Source organism: Gorilla gorilla, chromosome 9 (genome assembly GCF_029281585.2).
Source record: "Gorilla gorilla gorilla isolate KB3781 chromosome 9, NHGRI_mGorGor1-v2.1_pri, whole genome shotgun sequence".
Taxonomy (NCBI): domain Eukaryota; kingdom Metazoa; phylum Chordata; class Mammalia; order Primates; family Hominidae; genus Gorilla; species Gorilla gorilla.
In genome coordinates, this window is record NC_073233.2 from 52,135,582 (window position 1) to 52,159,304 (window position 23,723).

The window sequence follows — 23,723 nt, forward strand, 5'->3', positions numbered from 1 at the left end:
CACACTCACACACACACAGGCCCAGGCAGTATGTGCTCACACACAACCATACACACAGATACGCACAGAGGTACATTCACACACAGACCAACACACACAGGCACACAGATGCATGCACGCATGCACGCATGCACGTGCGCGCGCACACACACACACACACGTGCACCCACCCTCAGTGATACCTTCCAATCCACTGGCCTCTCCGAAATTGGCACAGACCATTTTCCCACGACCCTTTCTCGCTGAGCGTGTGATTCCAAAACTGTCCACAGGAAGGTGCTCGGGAGCCAGAATTCAGGCGTTCCCGGCCCGCGGACGCTTAGAGAGGGGAGCTTCGGAGTTATGGGGGGACCCACCTTTCCATTTAATAGCTGAGAAAGCCATGGGAGGGGACTTGCTGGGCTCACAGCCAGTGATCCCTGCCCTGTTTCCTTATGGGGACTGCGGTCAGAAATGGGGAGTGGGGCAGAACCTGTCACTGTCACGGTCCTGTTTAGAGAGGAAGGTCGGAGAAACCAGTGCCGTGGAAGGCTCTCGAGCGTTGACAGGCGCTGTCCCCACCTCACCGGCTCTATGACCCTGGGTAAGTTACCTGGCTTCTCTGTTCCTCAGTTTTCTCGTCTTCCCTGACCCAGGCTTCCCCGCCTCCTCTAGGGGCCCCTTCCCCTCTCCATGAACACCTTCAGATCTCGGGCTGTTTTCCCCACTCAAGTGGCATCTCAGCTATCCCCTCCCGGGTTAGGCCTCCCTGGCCCCTATTTAACGGTGTCCCCACCCCCATCACTATCTTGTTTGTACCAACACTTGCTGCCTGACAATGCACACTTGTTCATTTGTTCACGTTTATTTTGTCTTCTCCAGGAGAATGGGAACTTCGTAAGAGCAGGGACGTGAGGGTGAACTGCTCACCCGGGCACCGCTGGCGACCGGAACCCAGCTCCCTCCGGGCTCCGGGAGAGGCGGCCTCAGCTGTGTGCGGGTGCTGCCCTCCAGCGGCGCTGGGTCCCCATGGCACCTGGCTTTCTCCTGCTCCCCAGGGGCCTTTTCTTCTCCCACCCACCCGTCACCAGCCGCCAGGGCAAGTCTCTGTGTGACTCTAGGGTGAAGGTGGAGGGACCTTGCCCCCGAGGATTCATCCCACGAGGATTCATCCCACCTGGATTCCGATGAGTGAGGGACCCTCTCTGGCACCTGGTGTTTGAATGGCCAGCCTCACAGTTAATAAAGACAAGTTTGGTATCAGCTGTGGGATCCGTCCAGAAAAAGACACCTTTGGGGCAGAAATATAATGGTGCCTGTCTCGACATAGTCTAATAAGGAAAGAAACACAAGCCAGTCCAACGGTCCCATTTTACAGATGAGGTCACTGCATCCCCACCTAGGACAGGAGGGTACAACTGCCTGGCCTAAGATAACCCTAGAATATGGTCACTCATTCTTCCACCCACTGAGAACCTCAGGGCAGTCGTGTTTTATGCAAAGCATGTGGTCCTGAACACCTTGCATAATTCAAAGCGTGCATAATTTCTGACTAATTTTGCCAGAGAAATGAATGCACAGTAGAAAGGATGGGTTGCATAAATTACTCCAATTGTGGCATATTCTTGCCTTAATGCTGCTTTTTATTTCCCTGGCATTATCGCTAATATTTCATAACGCACTCTCTGCTAAATTAACAGTGCAGCATTTCCTGCCGGTGGTTTGGCCTTCTTCATAACGTTTTATCACATCTCACTTCCTTTCCAATGTTATCGATTTTCAGGTGCGTTTTTCAGCACCACCACTTAAAGAACACTTGGATGACATTGTTACAGGATATGGGTAAAATATTTAAAGTTATAATAACTGTGAACATTGAGAAAATGGCACACTAGTCACCAGAATCTCCTGCAGAAATTAGAAATTCAGAGGCATGTAAACAACAGTGCATGCATATAGAAAGCAGGTATCTCTATTTAATAACCAAAGCAACGTCGCCATGTGGCAGGTTTACAGTCCTCAGTTAACAGCTCACTTAGTTCCTCCGACTCAAGGAAACTGCAATTCTTGACAGTTTTTTTTTTAACTGAGGGGCTTGGCATTATTTCCAGCTTAGTGCATAAACACGTATTAGCATTTTTATGTTGCACCTTGCCAAAGTCACAGTTTAGACTCCCATAAACAGTGACTTCACCCTAAATGGTCTTCCTTGCTCTGTCCTTAACCCCAGAATGGTGGAAATGTATGACTCCACCAGTCATCTCAGATACGGATTTCAGAAATCTCAGCCACCCACCTCATATTTACACAGGGACCTTTTTGGAGGCAGCATCATCTGAGGCCACTCTTGCCCAATTTGGCTGGCCCCACCTCCTCCCCAACGTCATCTTCTCTTGCAGTCTAGAGAGGGGGGCTACTCCCCCAATATAGGATCCATATTTAGATCCATGTTGGAGGGTGGGTAGAAAGGGGAGGTAGGATGAGGGAAAATTGAGTCTCAGTTTCACACATTTGTAAGATCGTCAGACTTTCCACATTGCCAAGAAACTCGTCAGCACAACCGCTGTGAATTGGCTTCCTGGCCTTCGTCTGCCCAGAATTGCTTCCAGAATGGCTCCTTCAGCTTGGCCTGAGCCTGGCCCCAGAAAGAGTGCCAGGGGCCCTAGGAAGGAGGAAAAGTGGGGCATTCAGGGCAGGCTCTGAACCCACTTGGATTCCAGTCCTGATTCCATTTGCATGTGACCTTGAGCAAGTCTCTATGCAAGGCACTTCACCTTTCTGGGCCTCAGTTTCCACCTCTGTCAAACAGGGATAATAATACCATCTACTTCCCAGAATTGGTGCCAGAATGAAAAGCAGTCCCTGCTGTGATAGTGTCTAGAACAGAGTAAGTGCCCAATAAATATTCCTTTGCTCTTGTTGCAGTTAGAAAAGCGACTGGATGAGGCGTACATTTACTGGAACCCTGGGATGTATAAGGGCCAGTGTCCGGGTGAGGCGATCCTGCCCCTCGGGGAATTTATGGTCCAACTTTGGAGAGTGAACCTGCCCTCCCACTAATTCAAGAATTCACCAGCCAGGAGAACTGCATGTGGAATTGCCCTGTCCAGCCCTGACTTTGTGCAAGTGTCCATCAAGTCTCCTTCTGCCTCTGGGCTGCCTCTGAGACTTGAGGGGGAGTAAACAGGAGCCTAGGGGTCTCTCCACCCTCCAGGTGCCCCATCAGGCCGGCACCTCCCCACCAGCCCACCCCTCCCCTTGCAGCAGCAAATCTGCAAATGTGCCTTGCAAGCACGTCCACTGGGCCAGAAGCCACACTCATCCTCCCCACCCCTTCAGAGGACAGGAGAGGTGCCTGGCCCAAAGGCGGTGGTTGGAGCCTGGGCTTCCTGCCTGGGGTGGGGTGGAGAGGGATCTGCCTTCTCTTCTGGGCCCCTGCCCCCCAGGTTTTTCTTCCTCGATACTCACGTTCGTTTCCCTGGACAATCCCTTGCTCTATGAGGGCCTCAGCTTTCCCCTCTGAAAAATGGGCAGCCTGGACTTCTCCAGCTCCTCCAGCTAAGACATTCATCTCCCTATCTCCACACCAGCCTCGCTGCCAACACCCCGGTCCCTCTCTCTCTCCTCTGCTGCTGTGGGGGCCTGTCCCTGGGGTCACTGAGGCTACTGCTGGCTGGGCTCCCAAGCACCAGAGAAGGACTCCACAGAACAATAGCAGAAGGAAGGGGGCCATTCTTCAGGAGGAGAGAATGAAATGGCCTAGCTCAGCCATGCCTGCCCTAGGTCCAAAGCTCCCAGCTCCATTCCTGCCCCTTCTGCCATGTTCCCATGTTTCTACATATGCATGTCTCCCACCAGACAAGGTGGTCCTGAGGGCAGGAGACACCCAGGCTATCCTCGCTGTATGCCTAGCACCTGAGTGCTGGGACCTGTTTCCTGGTCGGACAGAATGGGCGCCCACCCAGCAGGTGCAAGGATGGTAATGTTTTCCCGGCCTGTAGCCTGAATTCCAAGTGTCCACTCAGGGCCAAACCATGCAGTCAGAAAAGGATTCTCACTGGGCAAGTGGCTCAGGCCTATAATCCCAACACTTTGAGAGGCCAAGGCAGGTGGATCACTTGAGGCCAGGAGTTCGAGACCAGCCTGGCCAACATGGCAAAACCCCCTCTCTACTAAAAATACAAAAATTAGCCGGGCATGGTGGCAGGCACTTGTAGTCCCAGCTACTCTGGAGGCTGAGGCAGGAGAATCGCTTGAACCCGGGAGGTGTAAGTTGCAGTGACCTGAGATCGCGCCACTGCGCTCCAGCTTGGGTGACAGAGCAAGAATCTCTCTCAAAAAACAAAGCAAAAAGAAAGGACTTTCACAGTGAATAACCTAAGTCTACAAAAATAAAAGAAAGGACTCTACCTCAGGCCCACACTTCCCTCCCCTCTCTGCCTCCCTTCCCCTCTCCCCCAAGCCCCTCTTCTGCTTGCCTCCAGCCTCCCACCTAGAGACTCAGTCATTTCTGGCTCTTTCTGACTCTGCTTTAGAATGAGAAAAAATATGGGGAAGCAGGGGCTTTTGATCATAAGGACAGGGGAAAGGAGATGGGATCCTTATCATGGCCTAGCTTCCGGCAAGATGTCTAAAACTCACATAGAATTGTCTCCTAGGGGAAATCACCCACCTGCATAATTTTCATATCCAATAATACTACAAGAGTGTCTATGTCCTTCCTACCTTGAGTTACATTTCTAAAAATCTTTATCATGTGAGTCACGAAAGGTGCCAGCTGCCAATAAGTGTGCATGGGGAGAGGACAGATAGCTGGGAGTAGAGATTTATGTTGCCTGATAATACTAAAGAATTGCTATACTCAGTTTCATCAAACCCAGGTCCTAATGTCAGCCTGAAATTCTTCCTCCTCCAGGAAGCCCTTCTGGACTGGGAGGGAAAGTCTATGATACAAGAAACAGTGTCTGATGTTTCCCAGATCCACCTTTTTTTCTCCTGTACCACACCTACCACCTAGACAGCCCTTTCTCCATAGGTGTCCAAATGCCCCGAGTCTGTCAGTGCCAGGCTTGCATGCCATTATTTCCCAGATGAAAGTGACTACCCCCTGTTAGGACCCAAGCACTTCCTACCCTGGCCTGTGATCACAGGTGCTAGGAGAATTGCTCAGCAATGGGAGGGAGGGCACGTAGTAGGTCCCAGCCCTGACTTTGCCCAAATATCTGTCAAGCCACTTTCGGCCTCTGGGTCTCCTCCCTGAGGGATGGATGTGAGCTTAGAGGCCATTTAGGCTAACCCCTCCCCAGCCTGGGTGCCGTCTCCCCATATCCCTGACTTATTCATGGATGCCGAGGAATTGGTATGTTTGTTGAGTGACTAAATGAATAAATTCAGAACTTGGGGATTCCAAGATCTAACGCTCCCTCGAAGTTAAGCCTCTTAGCCTCCTTAACCCTGCAACTATCCTTCCTTTTCCTTATACCAGTCCAGTAACCAAATCACCTTCTAAACCACCAGCCGGCCAGCCATACCCCCAATATGACCCAGGTGAAATGACCAAAAAGGTTGACAGTACATCCAGTCACTGGGTTTTTTTAAAATTGTAATTAGTAATTATTATGCACTATGGAGGTAATAATAATAATAGCAGCAAACATTTATTTTATTTTATTTTATTTTATTTTAATTTATTTTATTTTTTGAGACAGAGTCTTACTCTGTCGCCCAGGCTGGAGTGCAGTGGCCCACCTGGTACTGGGCTTGAGGCTTTGATGTGAACAACTTCATTTAATCCTCACAGTAATCCATAAGGGAGTTCCATCATTAGCCCCTACCTTTCAGACCTGGAAATGAGGCGTAAAGAGGTTAAACTTGCCCCATGTAGCAAGCTGGTAACAGAATTTGGGGACTTTATAAAATCATTCTTTATCCATTGTGTACAATATTTTTCCATTTTTGTAGTCCTCTTTCAGACTTTGACTTTTTTTTTTGTAATTTCATGTCCTAATCTACTTTCAGTTCATTACCCCTGCCCTGTTTGTTTGGCAATGTTTCTGTGAACTGTCAATCTTGTCTTCCTCTCTAAGAGACTAGAAATATTCATGGAATTTGTGAAAACATAGCCAAATAGGTAAAGTGGACATGGATGACTGAAAATGAATTTTTTTAAATGAAACAACCTAGAAAGAAGACAAAATTGCTTTCAAAATGCATGCAAAAATTGCAAAATCTCCCCAGGGTGCAACGACCTTATCAAGACAGGGACTAATGGCTGTAAACATTCATTTCCAACCGAATTTCTTTCAGTTGATTCACTTGGAACCCAGAAAAACTTTAAAATTTGTAATAACTTCATCAGATGAATGCATAATTGCTGGGAAATTATTTAGCAATTAAAAGCCCAGAAGTCTGAAGGTGGGGTTGGCGTATAGAGCTAAAATGCACTTTAGAAGCTATCCTCATTGTACATAAAAATTAATAATACTTGGTAAAACAGGGGCCAGAAATACTGTTTCAACCAACTTTTTTTGGCGTCAGTTTTATTGAAGCATAACTAGATACAATAAAATGCAAAGATTTGTAAGTGTAGCGTTATAACAACCGTATAATCAAGATACTGATTGACTGCTTTTGTTTGTTTTAGAGACAAAGTTTCACTCTGTTGCGCAGGCTGGAGTGCACGGGTGTGATCATAGCTCACTGTAACCTTGCACTCCTGGGATCAAGCGATCCTCCTGCTTCAGCCTCCCAGTATCTAGGACTACAGGCGTGTGCCACCACGCTGGACTCATTTTTCTAACTTGTACAGAGAGGGTCTCGCTATGTTGCCCACACTGGTCTTGAACTCCCGGCCTCAAGCGATCTTCTTACCTCAGCCTCCCAAAGTGCTGGGATTACAGGCATAAGCCACCACACCTGGCCTGACTGATACTGACAATGACAAGATATTAAACATTTCCATCACCCCAGGAAGTTTTCTTGTGCCTCTTTGTAATCAATCCACCCCATCACCAGTCAACCAATGATCAGTGCTCTATAACCAGAGCTTATATTTGTCTGTTCTAGAATTTCATATAAATGGATTCATACAGTATGTACTCCTTTGTGTCTATCTTCCTTCACTCAGTAAAATGTCTTTGAGGATCATACATTGTATTTATTTATTTATTTTGAGACAGAGTCTCGCTCTGTCACCCAGGCTGGAGTGCAGTGGCACGATCTCAGCTCACTGCAACCTCTGCCTCCCCGGCTCAAGCGATTCTCATGCCTCAGCCTCCCAAGTAGCTGGGACTACAGGTACACACCACCACACCTGGGTAATTTTTGTACTTTTTGTAGAGACTGGGTTTTCACCATGTTGGCCATGCTGGTCTAGAACTGTCCTCAAGTGATCTGCCCACCTCAGCCTTTCAAAGTGCTGGGATTACAAGTGTGAGCCACCGCGCCCTGCCGAGATTCATACATTTTGTTGTTACAATCAAGCAGTTCTTTCATTTCCCTGAGTAGTATTCTACCCATTTTATCAAGTAGTGTTCCACTGTATGCAAATATCACAGTGTGTTTATCCATTCACCTGTTGATGGACATTTGGATTTTCTCTGATTTTTTGGTATTAGGAATAAAACTGCTATGAAGATTTTTGCATAGGTTTTAAGGTGAACATAACTTTTCATTTCTCTTGAGTAAATACCTAACAATGAGAGTGCAGGGTCATATGGAAAATGTGTCACCATATAAAAAACTGCCAGCTGGGCGCAGTGGCTCATGCCTGTAATCCTAGCACTTTGGGAAGCCGAGGCAGGCAGATCACGAGGTCAGGAAATCGAGACTATCCTGGCTAACACGGTGAAACCCCGTCTCTACTAAAAACACAAAAATTAGCCGGGCGTGGTGGCAGGCGCCTGTAGTCCCAGCTACTGGGGAGGCTGAGGTAGGAGAATCGCTTGAACCTGGGAGGCGGAGCTTGCAGTGAGCCGAGATCGCACCACTGCACTCCAGCCTGGGCAACAGAGTGAGACTCCATCTCAGAAAAAAAAAAAAAAAACTGCCAAGCTGTTTTCCAAAGTGACTTTACCATTTCACCATCACCCCGCAGTATGTGAGGATTCCAGCTGCTCCTCATTCTGACAAACAAATGACAGCTTTTAATGTCTTTTTTAATTCTAAGAGGTAAGAAATTGTATCTCTTTGTTCAACCACGTTGCTTTCTTTTTTTAGACAGAGTCTCACTCTGTCACCCAGGCTGGAGTGCAGTGGCCCAATCTCGGCTCACCGCAACCTCCGTCTCCCAGGTTCAAGTGATTCTCCTGCCTCAGCCTTCCGAGTAGCTAGGACTATAGGCACACGCCACCACGCCCAGTTAATTTTTTTCTATTTTTAGTAGAGACGGGGTTTCACTATGTTGGCCAGAATGATCTTGATCTCTCGACCTCGCGATCCGCCCACCTCGGCCTCCCAAAGTGCTGGGATTACAGGTGTGAGCCACTGCGCCCAGCCAACCACATTGCTTTTTATGCAACAATCTGCTGGCTTCTCAACACCAAATGTGTATGCCCTACCTATTTGCATTCATGCACAAAAATGTGTCTATGTGCATACACACAAACACACACATACACCTGGGCCCCTCCTGCTGCTCCCCGTGTGGTGAAGAACACCCTCAATGAGGATGAACTTTGGCCTCTGCACAGGAACTGGCTGACCCTGAGCAGTTCACTTCAGACCTGCTTTTCCAACAATCAAATGTGGACAATAATCCAGCCCACTAAGATCAAAACACCAAAAGCATAATCTACAAAAGAAATTGATCATTTGGACTTCATTAAAATTAAAAACTTCAGCTGGGCACAGTGGCTCATGCCTATAATCCCAGCACTTTGGAAGGCCAAGGCGAGAGCATCACTTGAGCCCAGGAGTTAGAGAGCAGCCTGGACAACATGGCAAAACCCTGTCTCTACAAAAAAAAAAAAAAAAATACAAAAATTAGCCAGGTGTGGTGGCATGCACCTGAGTCCCAGGTACTAGAGAGGCTGAGGTGCGAGGATCACCTGAGCCCAGGAGGTTGAGGCTGCAGTGAGCCTGGACTGGACCAATGCACACCCATCTGGGTGACAGAGTGAACGCTTGTCTCAAAAAAAAAAATTAAAAACTTCTGCTCTGCAAAAGAGACTGTTATGAGAATTAAAAAAAAGCAAGCCACGGACTAGGAGAAAATATTTTCAAAACACATGTCTGATAAAGGACTGTTATCCAAACTATACAAATAACTCTTAAAACTCACTATTAAGAAAATATATGAACTAAAAGTGGGCAAAACATCTGAACAGACACTCCACCAAAGAAGATACACAGATAGGAAAGAAGCAAACGAAAAGATGCTCAACATCACATGTCATTAGGGAATTGTCAATTAAAACAGCAGTTAGATAACCACTACACACCTATTTGAATGGCTACACCCAAAAAACCAACAGTAACCAATGCTATTGAGGATGTGGAGCAACAGAAATTCTCATACACGCCTGTGGCAATGCAAAGTGTCACAGCCACTTTGGAAGACAGTTTGGCAGCTTCTTCCAAAGCCAAATATAGTCATACCATACGATTCAGCAATCGCATTCAGTTATTTACCCAAATGAGTTGAAAACATATCCACAGAAAAACTTGCACACAAGTGTTTATAGCAGCTTTATTCGTAACTGACAAAACCTGGAAGTAAGTAACCAAGATGTTCTTCAAAAGGCGAACAGGGCCAGGCACGGTGGCTCACGCCTGTAATCCCTGCACTTTGGGAGGCTGAGGCAGGCAGATCACCTGAGATAGGGAATTTGAGACCAGCCTGGCCAATATGATGAAACCCCATCTCTACTAAAAATACAAAAGTTACCTGGGCATGGTGGTAGACGCCTGTAATCCCAGCTACTCGGGAGACTGAGGTGAGAGAATCACTTGAACTTGGGAGGCGGAGCTTGCAGTGAGCTGAGATCGTGCCACTGCACTCCAGCCTGGGCAATAGAGCAAGACTCCGTCTCAAAAAAAAAAAAAAAATAGGTAAATGGATAAAGTGTAGGATATCCATACAGTGGAATATCATTCAGTGCTATGGGCTGACTTGCGTCCCCACTCTCTGCCAACAAATTCGTATGTTGAAGCCCTAACATCCCCTGCCATTTTGACTGTATTGTAGTTAGGGTCTTTATGGAGGTGAAGATATGACAATTATAAATGTATATCCACCATGCAACAGAACCCCAAAATATATGAAGCAAAATTAACAGAACTTATGGAAAAACAGTCAATTGTATTATTATAATACAATACAATTTAGGGAGAATTGACATCTTAACAATTTAAAGTCTTTTGATCCATTTTGATCCATGAACATCACATATCTTTTGATTTATTTAAGTCTTTGTTTCTTCGGTGTTTGGTAGTTTTTTGTTTGTTTGTTTGTTTATTTTTGAGATGGAGTCTTGCTCTGTTGCCCAGGCTGGAGTGCGGTGGCGTGACCTCAGCTCACTGCAACCTCTGCCTCCCGGGTTCAAGCGATTCCCCTGCCTCAGCCTCCCAAGTAGCTGGGACTACAGGCGCCCGCCACCACACCCAGCTAATTTTTTGTATTTTTAGTAGAGATGGGGTTTCACCGTGTTAACCAGGATGGTCTCAATCTCCTGACCTTGTGATCCGCCCGTCTCAGCCTCCCAAAGTGCTGGGATTATAGGCTTGAACCACCGCACCCGGACAATGTTTGGTAGTTTTTAGCATACAAATCTTGCACGTATTTCAGGTTTTCCTTGATATCGTAAATGGTCCTTTTTTTCTTTTTTTTTGACACAGAGTCGCTCAGGCTGGAGTATAGTGGTGTGATCTCGGCTCACTGACACCTCCACCTCCCGGGTTCAAGTGATTCTCCTGCCTCAGCCTCCGGAGTAGCTAGGATTACAGGCATGCGCCACCACACCTGGCTAATTTTTATATTTCTAGTAGAGATGGAGGTTTCACCATGTTGGCCAGGCTTGTCTTGAACTCCTGACTTCAAGTGATCCCCCCACCTTAGCCTCCCAAAGTGCTGGGATTACAGACATGAGCCACCATGCCTGGCCATAAATGGTATTTTTTTTTTTAAATCTCAATTTTCGCTTGTTTATTTCCATCTATAGAATTGATTTTTCTATATATACAATTGATTTTTGTGTATTGATCTTGTATTCTGCAACCTTGTTTAACTCACTTATAAGCTCTAATAGCTTTTTTTTACCTCTAATAGCTTTTTAAAACAACTTTATTAAGGTATAAATCACATACCATACCATTTATCCATTTGAAGTGTCAATGGTTTTTACTATATTCATAGAGTTGTATAAGCATCACCACAACCATTTTAGGATAATTTAGTCACTCCAGCAAGAAACCTTCCTATCTTTTGCAGTCACTTTGCATTTCCCATAGCCCCCTAGGTCCTACGCAAACACTAATCTAGCTTCTGCCTCTATAGATTTACCTATCTGGGATTTTATAAGTGAATTCATACAATATGGTCTTTGGTGACTGGTGTCACTTACTTAATGTAATATTTTCTTTTTTTTTTTTTTTTTTGAGATGGAGCCTGCCCTGTCAACCAGGCTGGAGTTCAATGCCGCAATCTCAGCTCACTGCAATCTCTGCCTCCCAGGTTCAAGCGATTCTCCGGCCTCAGCCTCCGGAGTAGCTGGGGTTACAGGCACGTGCCACCACGCCTGGCTAATTTTTCTATCTTTAGTACAGATGGGGTTTCACCATGTTGGCCAGGCTGGTCTTGAACTCTTGACCTCATGATCCACCCGCCTCAGCCTCCCAAAGTGCTGGGATTACAGGCGTGAGCCACTGCGCCCAGCCTAATGTAATATTTTCAAAGTTCATCCATGTTGTAGCATGTTATCAGTACTTTATTCCTTTTTATGAATGAATGACCTTCCATTGTATGGACATATGACATTTCATTTATCTGTTGATCAGCTGATGGACATTTGGGTTGTTTATACCTTTTGACTATTATGAAGAATGCTGCTATGAACATCTGCATTCAAGTTTTTAGGTGGACATTTGCTTTAATTTCTCTGAGGCTTATACATAGGAGCAGAATTATTAGGTCATATGGTAACTCTGTGTTTACTCCTTTGAGGAACTGCCAGACTGCTTCTAAAACAGCTTCATCATTTTACATTCCCACCAGCAATTTATGAAAGCTGCAATTCCTCCATGTCCTGGCCAACCTTGTTATTGTCTGTTTTTTTATTATTTTTATTATTTTATTATTATAGCCACCCTAGTGGATGTAAGGGCTACTTATTGTGGTTTTGATTTTTGTTTCCCTAATGACTAATGATTTCTAGCATCTTTTCCTGTGCCTGTTGGCATTTTGCATATCTTCTTTGGAGAAATATCTACTCAAGTCATTTGATCATTTTAAAATTGTGTTATTCCCCATCAAAAAGTGGGCAAAGGATATGAACAGACACTTCTCAAAAGAAGACATTTATGTGGCCAACAAACATATGAAAAAAACTCATCATCACTGGTCGTTAGAGAAATGCAAATCAAAACCACAATGAGATACCATATCATGCCAGTTAGAATGGCGATTATTAAAAAGTCAGGAAACAATAGATGCTGGCGAGGCTGTGGAGAAATAGGAACGCTTTTACACTCTTGGTGGGAATGTAAATTAGTTCAACCACTGTAGAAAATAGTGTGGTGATTCCTCAAGGATCTAGAACCAGAAATACCATTTGACCCAGCAATCCCATTGCTGGGTATATACCCAAAGGATTATAAATCATTCTGCTATGAAGACACATGCACACATATGTTTACTGCAGCACTGTTTACAATAGCAAAGACTTTAAACCAACCCAAATGCCCATCAATGATAGACTGGATAAAGAAAATGTGGCAAATATACACCATGGAATACTATGCAGCCATTAAAAAAGAATACATTCATGCTGGGCACGGTGGCTCATGCCTGTAATCTCAGCTACTCAGGAAGGCTGAGGCAGGAGAATCACTTGAACCTGGGAAGCGGAGGTTGCGGTGAGCCGAGACCGTGCCATTGCACTCCAGCCTGGGCAACAAGAGCGAAACTCCATCTCAAAAAAAAAAAAAAGAATGAGTTCATGACCTTTGCAGGGACATAGATGAAGCTGGAAGCCATCATTCTCAGCAAACTAACACAGGAACAGAAGACCAAACACCACATGTTCTCACTCACAAGTGGGAGTTGAACAACGAGAACACATGGACACAGGGAGGGAACATAACACACTGGGGCCTGTCAGGGGGTCGGGGGCAAGGGGAGGGAGAGCATTAGGACAAGTACCTAATACATGCAGGGCTTAAAACCTAGATGCCGGGTTGATGGGTGCAGCAAACCACCATGGCGCATGTATACTTACGTAACAAATCTGCACGTTCTGCACATGTATCCCAGAACTTAAAGTAAAATTTAAAAAAATAAAAATAAAATAAAATTGGGTTGTTGGTCTTATTTGTTGTTGAATTGTAAGAGTTCTTTATATATTCTGGATAGTAGACCCTTATCGAATATGATTTACAATTTTTTTCCCATTCTGCAGATTATCCTTTCACTTTCTTAATAGTGTCTTTTGATGAACAAAATTTTTCTAATTAATGAAGTCTAAAATAGGTATATATTTTTCTTTCACTGCTTGTGCTTTCATGTCATACCCCAAAATCCATTGCCAAATCAAAGGTTTACCTTAGGTTTTGCTGGAAATGTTTATACTTTTTTTTTTTTTTTGAGACAGAGTCTTGCTCTGTCGCCCAGGCTGGAGTGCAGTGGCATGATCTCAGCTCACTGCAACCTCAGCCTCCCAGGTTCTAAGGGATTCTCCTGCCTCAGCCTCCCAAGTAGCTGGGATTACAAGCACACACCACCATGAACAGCTAATTTTGTATTTTTAGTAGAGATGGGGTTTCACCATGTTGGCCAGGCCGGTCTCGAACTCCTGACCTCAGGTGATCCACCAGCCTCAGCCTCCCAAAGTACTGGGATTACAGGCATGAGCCACCGTGCCCAGCCAAATTTTTACAGTTTTAACTCATTTGCAGGTCTTTGACACTTTTTTTTTTTTTGGTCTTTGATATATTTTGATTTAATTTTTATAGTTGGTGTGAGATAAGGTTCCAACTTCATTCTTTTGAATGTAGATATCCATTTGTCCAAGCATCATTTGTTGAAGAAACTATTCTTTCATCATTGAATAGTCTTGGCACTCCTTTTGAAAATCAAATAACTACTGACATCTACATTGATGATGTTTTTCAGGACTCTCTGTTCTATTCTATTGATCTGTATGTCTATCCTTACATACTGTTTTAGTCACTGTAGCCTTATAAGAAGTTTTGAAATTGGGAAGTGTGAGTCCTCCAAATTTGTTCTTTTTCAAGGTTGTTTTGGCTATTCTGGGTCCCTTGAAGTTACATATGAACTTTAGAATCAATTTTTTCATTTCCACAAAAAGGCTTTTGGGATTTTGATAAGGATTGCCTTGAATCTGTAGGTTGCTTTGGGGTATACTGCCATTCTTGTACAGGATTTCTTTCAAGGTATTTAGATCTTCTTTAATTTTGTTCAGTAATGTTTTGTAGTTTTCAGTGTACAAATCATGTACCTCCTTAGTTAAATTTATTCCTAAGTGTTTTATTCTTTTTGATGGTATTGTAAATGGAATTGTTTTCTTCACTTCCTTTCTGTGTTGTTCATTACTCCTGTATAGAAATGCCACTAGTTTTTGTGTGTTGATTTTGTATCCTGTCATTTTTCTAAATTTGATAGTTGGCTCTGATAGAGGATTTGTTAGAATTTCTTATATATAAATCATGTCACCTGTGAATAAATATAATTTTACTTCTTCCTTTCTAATTTGGACGTTTCATTTCTTTTTGTTGCTTAATTGCTCTGGCTAGAACTTCCAGTACAATGTTGAATAGCAGTAGCAAAAGTAGGCATCCTTATCTTATTCCTGATCTTAGGGGAAAGATTTCACACTTTCACCATTGGGTATAATGTTAGCTATGAGTTTTTCATAAATGTCCTTTATCATGGTGAGGAAGTTCTTTTCCATTCCTAGTTTCTGAGACTTTTAATCTCGAAAGGTGTTGGATTTTGTTAAATATTTTTTCTGCATCAATTTGAAATGCTCTTATGGGGATTTTTCTTCATCCCATTAAGGCAGTATACTACACTGATTAATTTTTATGTTGAACCAACATTGCATTCCTGGGATGACTCCTACTTGGTAATGATATATAATCCTCTTAACATGTTGATGGATTTGGTTTGCTAGTATGTTGTTGAAGATTTTTGCATCTACATTCATAAGGGATATTCGTCTGTGGTTTTCTTTTCTTGTGATGTCTTTATCTGTCTTTGATATCAAAGTAATGCTGAATTCCTAGAATGGGGTAAGAAATGGTCTCCCTTTCCATTTTTTGAATGAGTTTGATAAAGATCAGTGTTAATTCTTTGTCAGATGTTTGGTAAAATTCACCAGTGAAGCCATCTGGTTGTGAGCGTGTTTTTATTGGGAGGTTTTTGATTACTTATTCATTCTCTTTATTTACTAATGGGCTATTCAGATTTCTATTTCCTCTTGAGTCAGTTTTGGTCGTTTGTGTTTCTAGGAATTTGTCTATTTCACCTAGACTATCTAATTTGTTAACTTTCAATTGTTCATAGTATTCTCTTACAATTTCTTTTTTTTTCTGTAAACTCTTTTGTAATATCCCCACTTTCATTTCTGATGTTAGGAATTTGAATCTTCTCCCTTTTCTCTTTGTCAGTCTAGCTAATGGTTTGCCAAGTTTGATGATATTTTAAGGCCAATAACCAACTTTTGGTTTCCTTGATTTTCTCTACTGTTTTTCTATTCTCTACTTTTTCCACTATAATCTTTATTATTTTCTTCCTTCTGCTAACTTTGGGTTTAGATTGTATTCTTTTTCTAGTAGCTTAAGGCAGCAGTCCCCTACCCTTATAGCACCAGGGACCAGTTTTGTGGAAGACAATTTTTCCACAGACCGTTGGGGAGAGGATGGTTTCAGGATGATTCAAGCACAATACATTTATTGTGCACTTTGTTCCTATTATTATTACATTGTAATATATAATGAAATCATTATACAACTCACTATAACAAAGAATCAGTGGGAGTCCTGAGCTTGTTTTCCTGCAACTAGACAGTCCCACCTGGGAGTGATAGGAGACAATAACAGATCATCAGGCATTAGAGTCTCATAAGAAGCACACAACCTAGATTTCTTGAATGCACAGTTCACAATAGGGTTTGTGTTCCTATGAGAATCCAATACCACCACTGATGTGACAGGAGGCAGAGCTCAGGTGGTAATGCAAGCAATGGGGAACAGTTGTAAATACAGATGAAGCTTCACCCTCTGCTCACCTCCTGCTGTGTGGCCCAGTTCCTAACAGGCCACAGACCAGTACCAGTCTGTGGCCCAGGGATTGGGGACACTGACATACATTTTAAAGTTAGGTTATTTATTTGAGATCTTTCTTCTTTTTTAAAGTAGTCATTTATAACTATGACTTTCCCTCTGAGCACTGCTTTTGCTGCATCCTATAAGTTGTGATATGTTGTTATTTTATTTTCATTCATCTCAAAGTGTTTTCTTATTTCACCTGTAATTTCTTCTCTGGCCCACTGGTTATTTAAGAATATATTGCTTAGGCCAGGTGTGGCGACTCATGCCTGTAATCCTAGCACTTTGAGAGGCCGAGGTGGGTGGATCACGAGGTCAGGAGTTCGAGACCAGCCTGGCCAACATGGCGAAACCCTGTCTCTACTAAAAATACAAAAATTAGCCGGGCATGGTGGCATGCTCCTGTAATCCCAGCTACTCAGGAGGCTGAGGCAGGAGAATTGCTTGAACCTGGGAGGCAGAGGTTGCTGTGAGCTGAGATCACGCCACTCCACTCCAGCCTGGGCAACAGAGTGAGACTCCATTTCAAAAAAAAAGAAGAAGAAGAATATATTGCTTAATTTCCACATATTTGTGAATTTTCCAGGTTTTTTTCTGTTGTTGCTTTCTAGTTTTATTTCATGTTAATTGGAAAAGACACTTTGTACAATTTCAATCTTTTAAATTTTATTGAGACTTGTTTTGTGGCCTAACATAGGGTCTATCCTGGAAAATGTTCCATGTGCACTTGAGTAGACTATGTATTCTGTGGTTGCTGGATGGAATGTTCTTTTTCTTCATAATTTTTTTAAAAAGAAAAAAATCACAATGGGTAGTACAAATTTGGGATCTAAAGCCACTGTTTTCTTGTTGGGGGAGGAGGGCATTTTGGTGTTGGGGTTTTTTTTGTTGGTTTTGTTTGTTTGTTTGTTTGTTTTTTGAGACAGAGTATGGTTCCATTGCCCAGGCTGCAGACCAGTAGCACAATCTCGGCTCACTGCAACCTCCACTTCCTGAGTTCAAGCAATTCTCTTGCCTCAGCCTCCCGAATAGCTGGGATTACAGGCATGCAACACCATGCTGGGCTAATTGTTGTATTTTTAGTAGAGACCGGATTTTGCCACGCTGTCCAGGCTGGTCTCGAACTCCTGGCCTCAAGCAATCTGCCCACCTCAGCCTCCCAAAGTGCTGAGATTACAACTGCGAGCCACTGCGCCAGGACTTGGAGTGTTCTATATAAGTCAGTTATGTCTAGTTTATATACAGTGTTGTTCTAGTTACTCTATTCATTATTGAAAGTGGGATATTGCAGTCTCCAGCAATTATTGTAGGACCGATGTACAAACTGAATGTTTGTTTCTTCCCAAGATTTGTATGTTGAAGTCCTAACACCTATTATGGCTGTATTAGGAGATAGGACCTCTAAGGAAGTAATTAAGGTTAAGTGACGTCATAAAGGTGGAGCCCTGATCCAGCGGGATCAATGTACTTATAAGAAGAGAAACCCAACAGCAATCTCTCTCTCTCTCTCTGTCTTTCTCTCTCTCTCTGCACATGCACAAAGAAGTGGTCGTGTAAGTACACAGTGAGATGGCAACTGCCTACAAGCCAAGAGAAAAAGCCTTAGAATGAAACCAACTTTGGACTGGGCACAGTGGCTCACGCCTGTAATCCTAGCACTTTGGGAGGCCAAGGCGGGCAGATCACCTGAGGTCAGGAGTTTGAGACCAGCCTGGCCAACATGGTGAACATGTCTCTACTAAAAATACAAAAAACAGTGGGGCATGGTGGCATGTGCCTGTAATCCCAGCTACTCAGGAGGCTGAGGCAGGAGAATCGCTTAAACCTGGGAGGCAGAGGTTGCAGTGAGCCAGAATCGCGCCACTGCACTACAGCCTGGGCGACAGAGCAAGACTCCATCTCAAAAAAAAAAAAAAAGAATGAAACTTACTTTGAGGGCACCTTGATCTTGGACTTCCCAGCCTCTAGAACTTTGAGAAATGAATGTATGTTGTTTAAGCCACCCGGTCTGTGGTATTTTGTTATAACAGTCCATCAACTGGTGACTGGAAAACATACTGTGGTACATGATAAAAGGAACCAATGACTGATACATGCAACAACATGGATGAACCTTAAAAGCACCATGTTAAGTGAAAGAAGTCAGACACAAAAGGCTATATACTATATGATTCCATTTGTAAGACATTATGGAAAAGCCAAAACTAGGTAGGGAAATTAGTTTCCTGATGACCAGAGGGAACTTTTTAGGGTGATAGAACTATTACTTATCTTGATTTTATGGTGATTACCCAAGTATAGACATTTGTTAAAACTCATAAAACTGCACACCCTAAGAATGATAAATTTTCCTGTATGTAACACATAACTCAATAAACCTAACTTTAAAGAAATTTGAAATTATGTGCAGGAATGCTACTTTCAGCAAGGCACGGTGGCTCACGACCGTAATCCCAGCACTTTGGGAGGCTGAAGCAGGAGGATCACTTGAGATCAGGAATTCGAGACCAGCCTGGGCAACATGATGAAACCCCGTCACTACTAAACATACAAAAAGTAGCTGGGTGTGGTGGTGTGTGCCTGTAATCTCAGCTACTCAGGAGGCTGAGGCAGGAGAATCGCTTGAACCCAGGAGGTGGAGGTTGCAGTGAGCCGAGATAGCACCACTGCACTCCAGCCTGGGAGACAGAGCAAGACTCTGTCTCAAAAAAAATGAATGCTACCTTCTCTGTACCTTAAAAGGTTCCATTGCTCTCAAAATCACACACTGCACATTTGTCATACTAAGTAGTCTCTCATTTTCAACTGAAGTTAGTGAAAAAAACAAGATTTTTTTTTTTTTTTTGATATAGAGTCTCACTCTGTCACCCAGGCTGGAGTGCAGTGGCACGATCTCAGCTCACTGCAACCTCCGTCTCCTGGGTTCAAGCAATTCTCCTGCCTCAGCCTCCCAAGTAGCTGGAATTAAAGGGGACTGCCACGATGCCCGGCTAGTTTTCGCAGTTTTAGTAGAGATGGCCAGGGTGGTCTCGAACTCCTGACCTCAGGCGATCTGCCCGCCTGGCCTCTCAAAGTGCTGGGATTACAGACGTGAGCCACCGTGCCTGGCCCAAAACAAGATCTTTGTACTTGTAAAAAAAAAAAAAAAGGGAGATACTTCTTTATTTTTAACCACTTTCTTTTTTCTTTCATATTTTTAATATTCTTTATCATATTTGAATGAATTTGGATGGAAGTTAATCTATCATGGATCTTGCACTTAATATCAGAATTTTTCTTCCTTATAAAATTTTGAAGTAGCAAAACAGACATTTTACTCTTAATTGATCCCACAAGTTATGACTAATTCTCAAGTAGACATTTTCTTAAGAGATTAATGGTCTAAGTCAAATTAAATAACTACAAGTTAAATATAGTTCTTAAAAATTCTTTGATTTAATGTTTAAACTGCTATTCTGCCAAACAATTCTATAAAGATTGGAATTATAAAAGATAATTGAATCTCTATTTTTCTGCCTAGGTATTCTTATTTAAATTTGTATAAACATTTGTTGGCCCCCAAAGAATAAAATGTTCTTCCTAAAGTTATCTAGCTAACACACTCTTTTATTATTAATATGAACTATCAGTTTATTTTCTATTTATTTAAATATTTGAAACTTAACAATTACGTTTGCAAATAAAGTTCACATCTTTCAATTATCATTAATTATTGTACTATTTTATCCTGGAATAATATATGTGTATTCACCAACTGAGAGAAATAATTTCAACATATAAAGCATGAAAGGAGATTTTTCAGTTCAAGTGACTTTTAAAATATTTACCTATGTCTGAAAATGAATGTCCAGATATTAATGATAAATCCAAATGACCTGCCTTGTTTGTATTCCTGATGTAATTACACTGGTTAAATATTATGTTCCTTTCTCAATCACAAGATCATTGATTTGCAAAATTTCAGAGATGTCAGAATGACACCAAAATAAGCATTCAACTATTTACCTTCCAAAGGCCAAAACCCAGGTGAAATAGAAGAATTTGGCTGAGTTGGAAGGCTGAAACCAAACTTCAATGCCTACTGACTCACAAAGGTTCTCATCTAGATTAGGAGTGATCAGGCAACTGGCTCCCAAGCCAGGGACAGCTCCACAGTCCAGCTCTTCATTGACTCAATCAACAAATGTTCATTGAACACCTACTATGTGCCAAGCTTGGTGCTAGGCACAAAGAATCCAGCAGTAAAAAAAACAGAGTCTGGTTGGAGACAGAGAAGTAAACAATTAGTAGACTATAGTGTATCAGATAGATTTCAATGCATTAATAGTCCCAACTATTGTCCTACCTGTATTCAATACAGGTAGATATGCCGTCCTGTAACTTTGTACCCTCCTCACACTCTGACTCTGCTCTGCCTAGGGGTGTGCTTTGGCCAGTAGAATAAATAAGGCAGAAGTGATGTTGTACCAATTCTGAGCATAAGTTTCAAGAGGCCCTGCCACTGTTGCTCTCTCTCAGATCTCTGATCACCATAAGAATAAGCCGGCCGGGTGCAGTGGCTCATGCCTGTAATCCCAGCACTTTGGGACGCCAAGGCAGGCAGATCACCTGAGGTCAGGAGTTTGAGACCAGCCTGGCCAACATGGTGAAACCCCATCTCTACTAAAAATACATATATATAGAGAGAGATATCTATATATATATATATAAATTAGCCAGGCATGGTGGCACATGCCTGTAGTCCCAGCTACTCAGGAGGCTGAGACAGGAGAATCACTTGAACCCAGGAGGCGGAGGTTGCAGTGAGCCAAGATCGCGCCACTGCATTCTAGCATGGGCAACAGAGCGAGACTCCATCTCAAAAAATAATAATAATAAAGAACAATCCCAGGCTAGCCTCTTGAAGGATGAGAGACCCCACGAAGGGGAGCCCAGTTATCCCAACTGAGACGATCCTAAACCAATCTATAGTCAGCTGACCACCAAACATGTAAGCGCAGCCAAGATCAGCAGAACTGCCCAATTCACCCATAGATTCATGAGCTAAATTTTGAAAAGCCTTGTTACACAGCAATAGCTAACTGGTAGAGTGTTAGTGCAATGATAAAGAATGTGCCCAGTGCCAAGAGGATTCTTAGGAACAGTTGAAAACCCAGCACAGGGAAAAAAAACACAAGGAAAAATAATAATAGGTAACTAAATGACAGACACTATGCTAAGTAATATATTATCACCATTCTCTATTTTAAGATACAGCATTCGGCTGAGAGCGGTGGCTCACACCTGTAACCCCAGCACTTTGGGAGGCTGAGATTGGCAGATAACCTGAGGTGAGGAGTTTGAGACCAGCCTGAACAACATGGTGAAACCCCGTCTCTATTAAAAACATAAAAATTAGCCGAACATGGTGGCAGGCACCTGTAATCCCAGCTGCTCAGGAGGCTGAGGCAGGAGAATTGCTTCAAGCCGGGAGGCGGAGGCTGCAGTGAGCTGAGATTGCGTCAGTGCACTCCAGCCTGGGCAAAAAAGCAAGACTCCCTCTCAAAAAACAAAAAAAAAGAACATACAGCTTCCAAGTTCAAGACCAGCCTGGCCAAGAAGGAAAAACCCCGTCTCTAATGAAAATGCAAAATTTAGTAGCGCGTGGTGGCATATGCCTGTAATCCCACCTACTAAGGAGGCTGAGGCACAAGAATCACTTAAACCCGGGAGGCAGAGGTTGCAGTGTGCCAAGATCATGCCATTGCACTCCAGCCTGGGTGACAGAGGGAAACTCTGCCTACAAATACAGCTTTCAGGCCGGGTGCAGTAGGCGTGTAATCCTTTGAGAGGCCCAGGTGGGCAGATCCCTTAAGCCCAGGAGTTGAAGAGAAGCTTGGGCAACAGAGTGAAACCTCGTCTCTACAAAAAAAAATTTTTTTTTAATTAGCCACATACCTGTAGTCCCAGATACTTGGGAGGCTGAGGTGAGAGGATCTCTTGAGCGCGGGAGGTGGAGGCTGCAGTGAGCCATGATCGCATCACTGTACTGCCTGGGTAACAGCAAAAACCCTGTCTCCAAACAAACAAACAAATACAGCTTAGCTTATAAAGCAGCGAACCTAAAACCTGAACCTAGGTCCATGTCATTTTAAAAGGTAAGGTTTCCATTGCTCTGCTGTACCACAAGAGAGAGGGGAAGAAAGCAAAAAAAAAAACAAAATTAGTGAGAGGACTCTTGTTATGGATTCTATGGCTCCAAAATTGAAATTGCTTAACTCGGTTGACTTATGTCATCATTCATTCATTTATATAATCTGCATGTTAAACTTGGGTTCTTGATGTTCATTTCAGACCATTCAAAACCCATGAAAGGTTAAAAGTGCTATCAGCATGCCAGGGTGAGATGTCCCTAAATCATCTGAACTGAACAGTAAACCTAGGGATGGGGAAAACAGAAAGAGCATTCGGAAGATGTTTGTTAAATTAAACTGAGTTCAAATTCCCAGATATCCACAGCAGCCCACCTCACCACCACCTCATTGCACCTGCCAGGTTTACAGCAGGGACAGAGAGAAAGAAGCCAACCTTAACCTGCTCCCGCCTGCTGGCAGCCCTTCTGCAAAAACACCAGTATGTACACATCCTGATCTACACTTCCTGCTGCCCAGCTCTTTTCCTTTCTCCCTGCCCCTGCTCTTGGAACCCCACCACTTAAGAAGAAGGTGGGGCTGTGATGTCCAGACACACTCCCTGGCACTGGCCAGTTCCTGCCCTAAACTCTCACCTTGGACAGGGATAAATGCCCACAATGTTATCTAGGGTTCTCTGATTGCAAGCAACGGATACAGACTCCAGCCAAGTTATGCAAAGAAATGGTTAATGAAAGAGTCCAGGGAAGCTCACAGAACTGAGAAAAAAGCTGAAGAATCAGGCTGGGATGGAAGCACAAGAAGGGCAGCTCTGGAAATCTCAGTTGCAGGAAACCATGAATGGTCTCTCTGGATGTTTCTGCAACTGCGAATCAGCTATAACCAATTTCAGGCTTTGTTGTTGTTGCATCTGCTCTGGATTCCATTTCAGAGAGAGAAAAAGTAAATAATTGGCTTATTAGCCTTGCCTGGGTTATGTACCTTCGGCTAGGTCATGCCCTTTGCCTAGAGGAGAGCAGGTGTCTTGGTTGATGGCCCCAGAATACTAAAACAGCTGAGGTGGAACACTGCCAACAAGAAATGGGGCCCAGACGCAGTGGCTCACATCTG

The 23,723-nt window shown here is 43.5% G+C and overlaps 1 protein-coding gene across 1 annotated transcript; it reads left to right on the plus strand.

The window, feature by feature from the left end:
• Positions 1 to 300: 300 nt before the first annotated feature.
• LOC101137509 (uncharacterized) lies at positions 301 to 1,242 on the plus strand. The gene is made up of 2 exons (XM_004050992.5): positions 301 to 583; positions 862 to 1,242. The coding sequence occupies exons 1-2, from the start codon at positions 454 to 456 to the stop codon at positions 1,092 to 1,094; spliced, it is 363 nt and encodes a 120-aa protein (XP_004051040.5). The 5' UTR covers positions 301 to 453; the 3' UTR covers positions 1,095 to 1,242.
• The last annotated feature ends 22,481 nt before the right edge of the window (positions 1,243 to 23,723 follow it).

Excerpts from the sequence above, each read along its gene's own strand:
- LOC101137509 (XM_004050992.5), top strand. The coding sequence starts at position 454 with ATGGGGAGTGGGGCAGAACCTGTCACTGTCACGGTCCTGTTTAGAGAG. Across the intron at positions 584-861 it reads CACCGGCTCTATGACCCTGG|GAGAATGGGAACTTCGTAAG; the intron begins GTAAGTTACCTG and ends TGTCTTCTCCAG.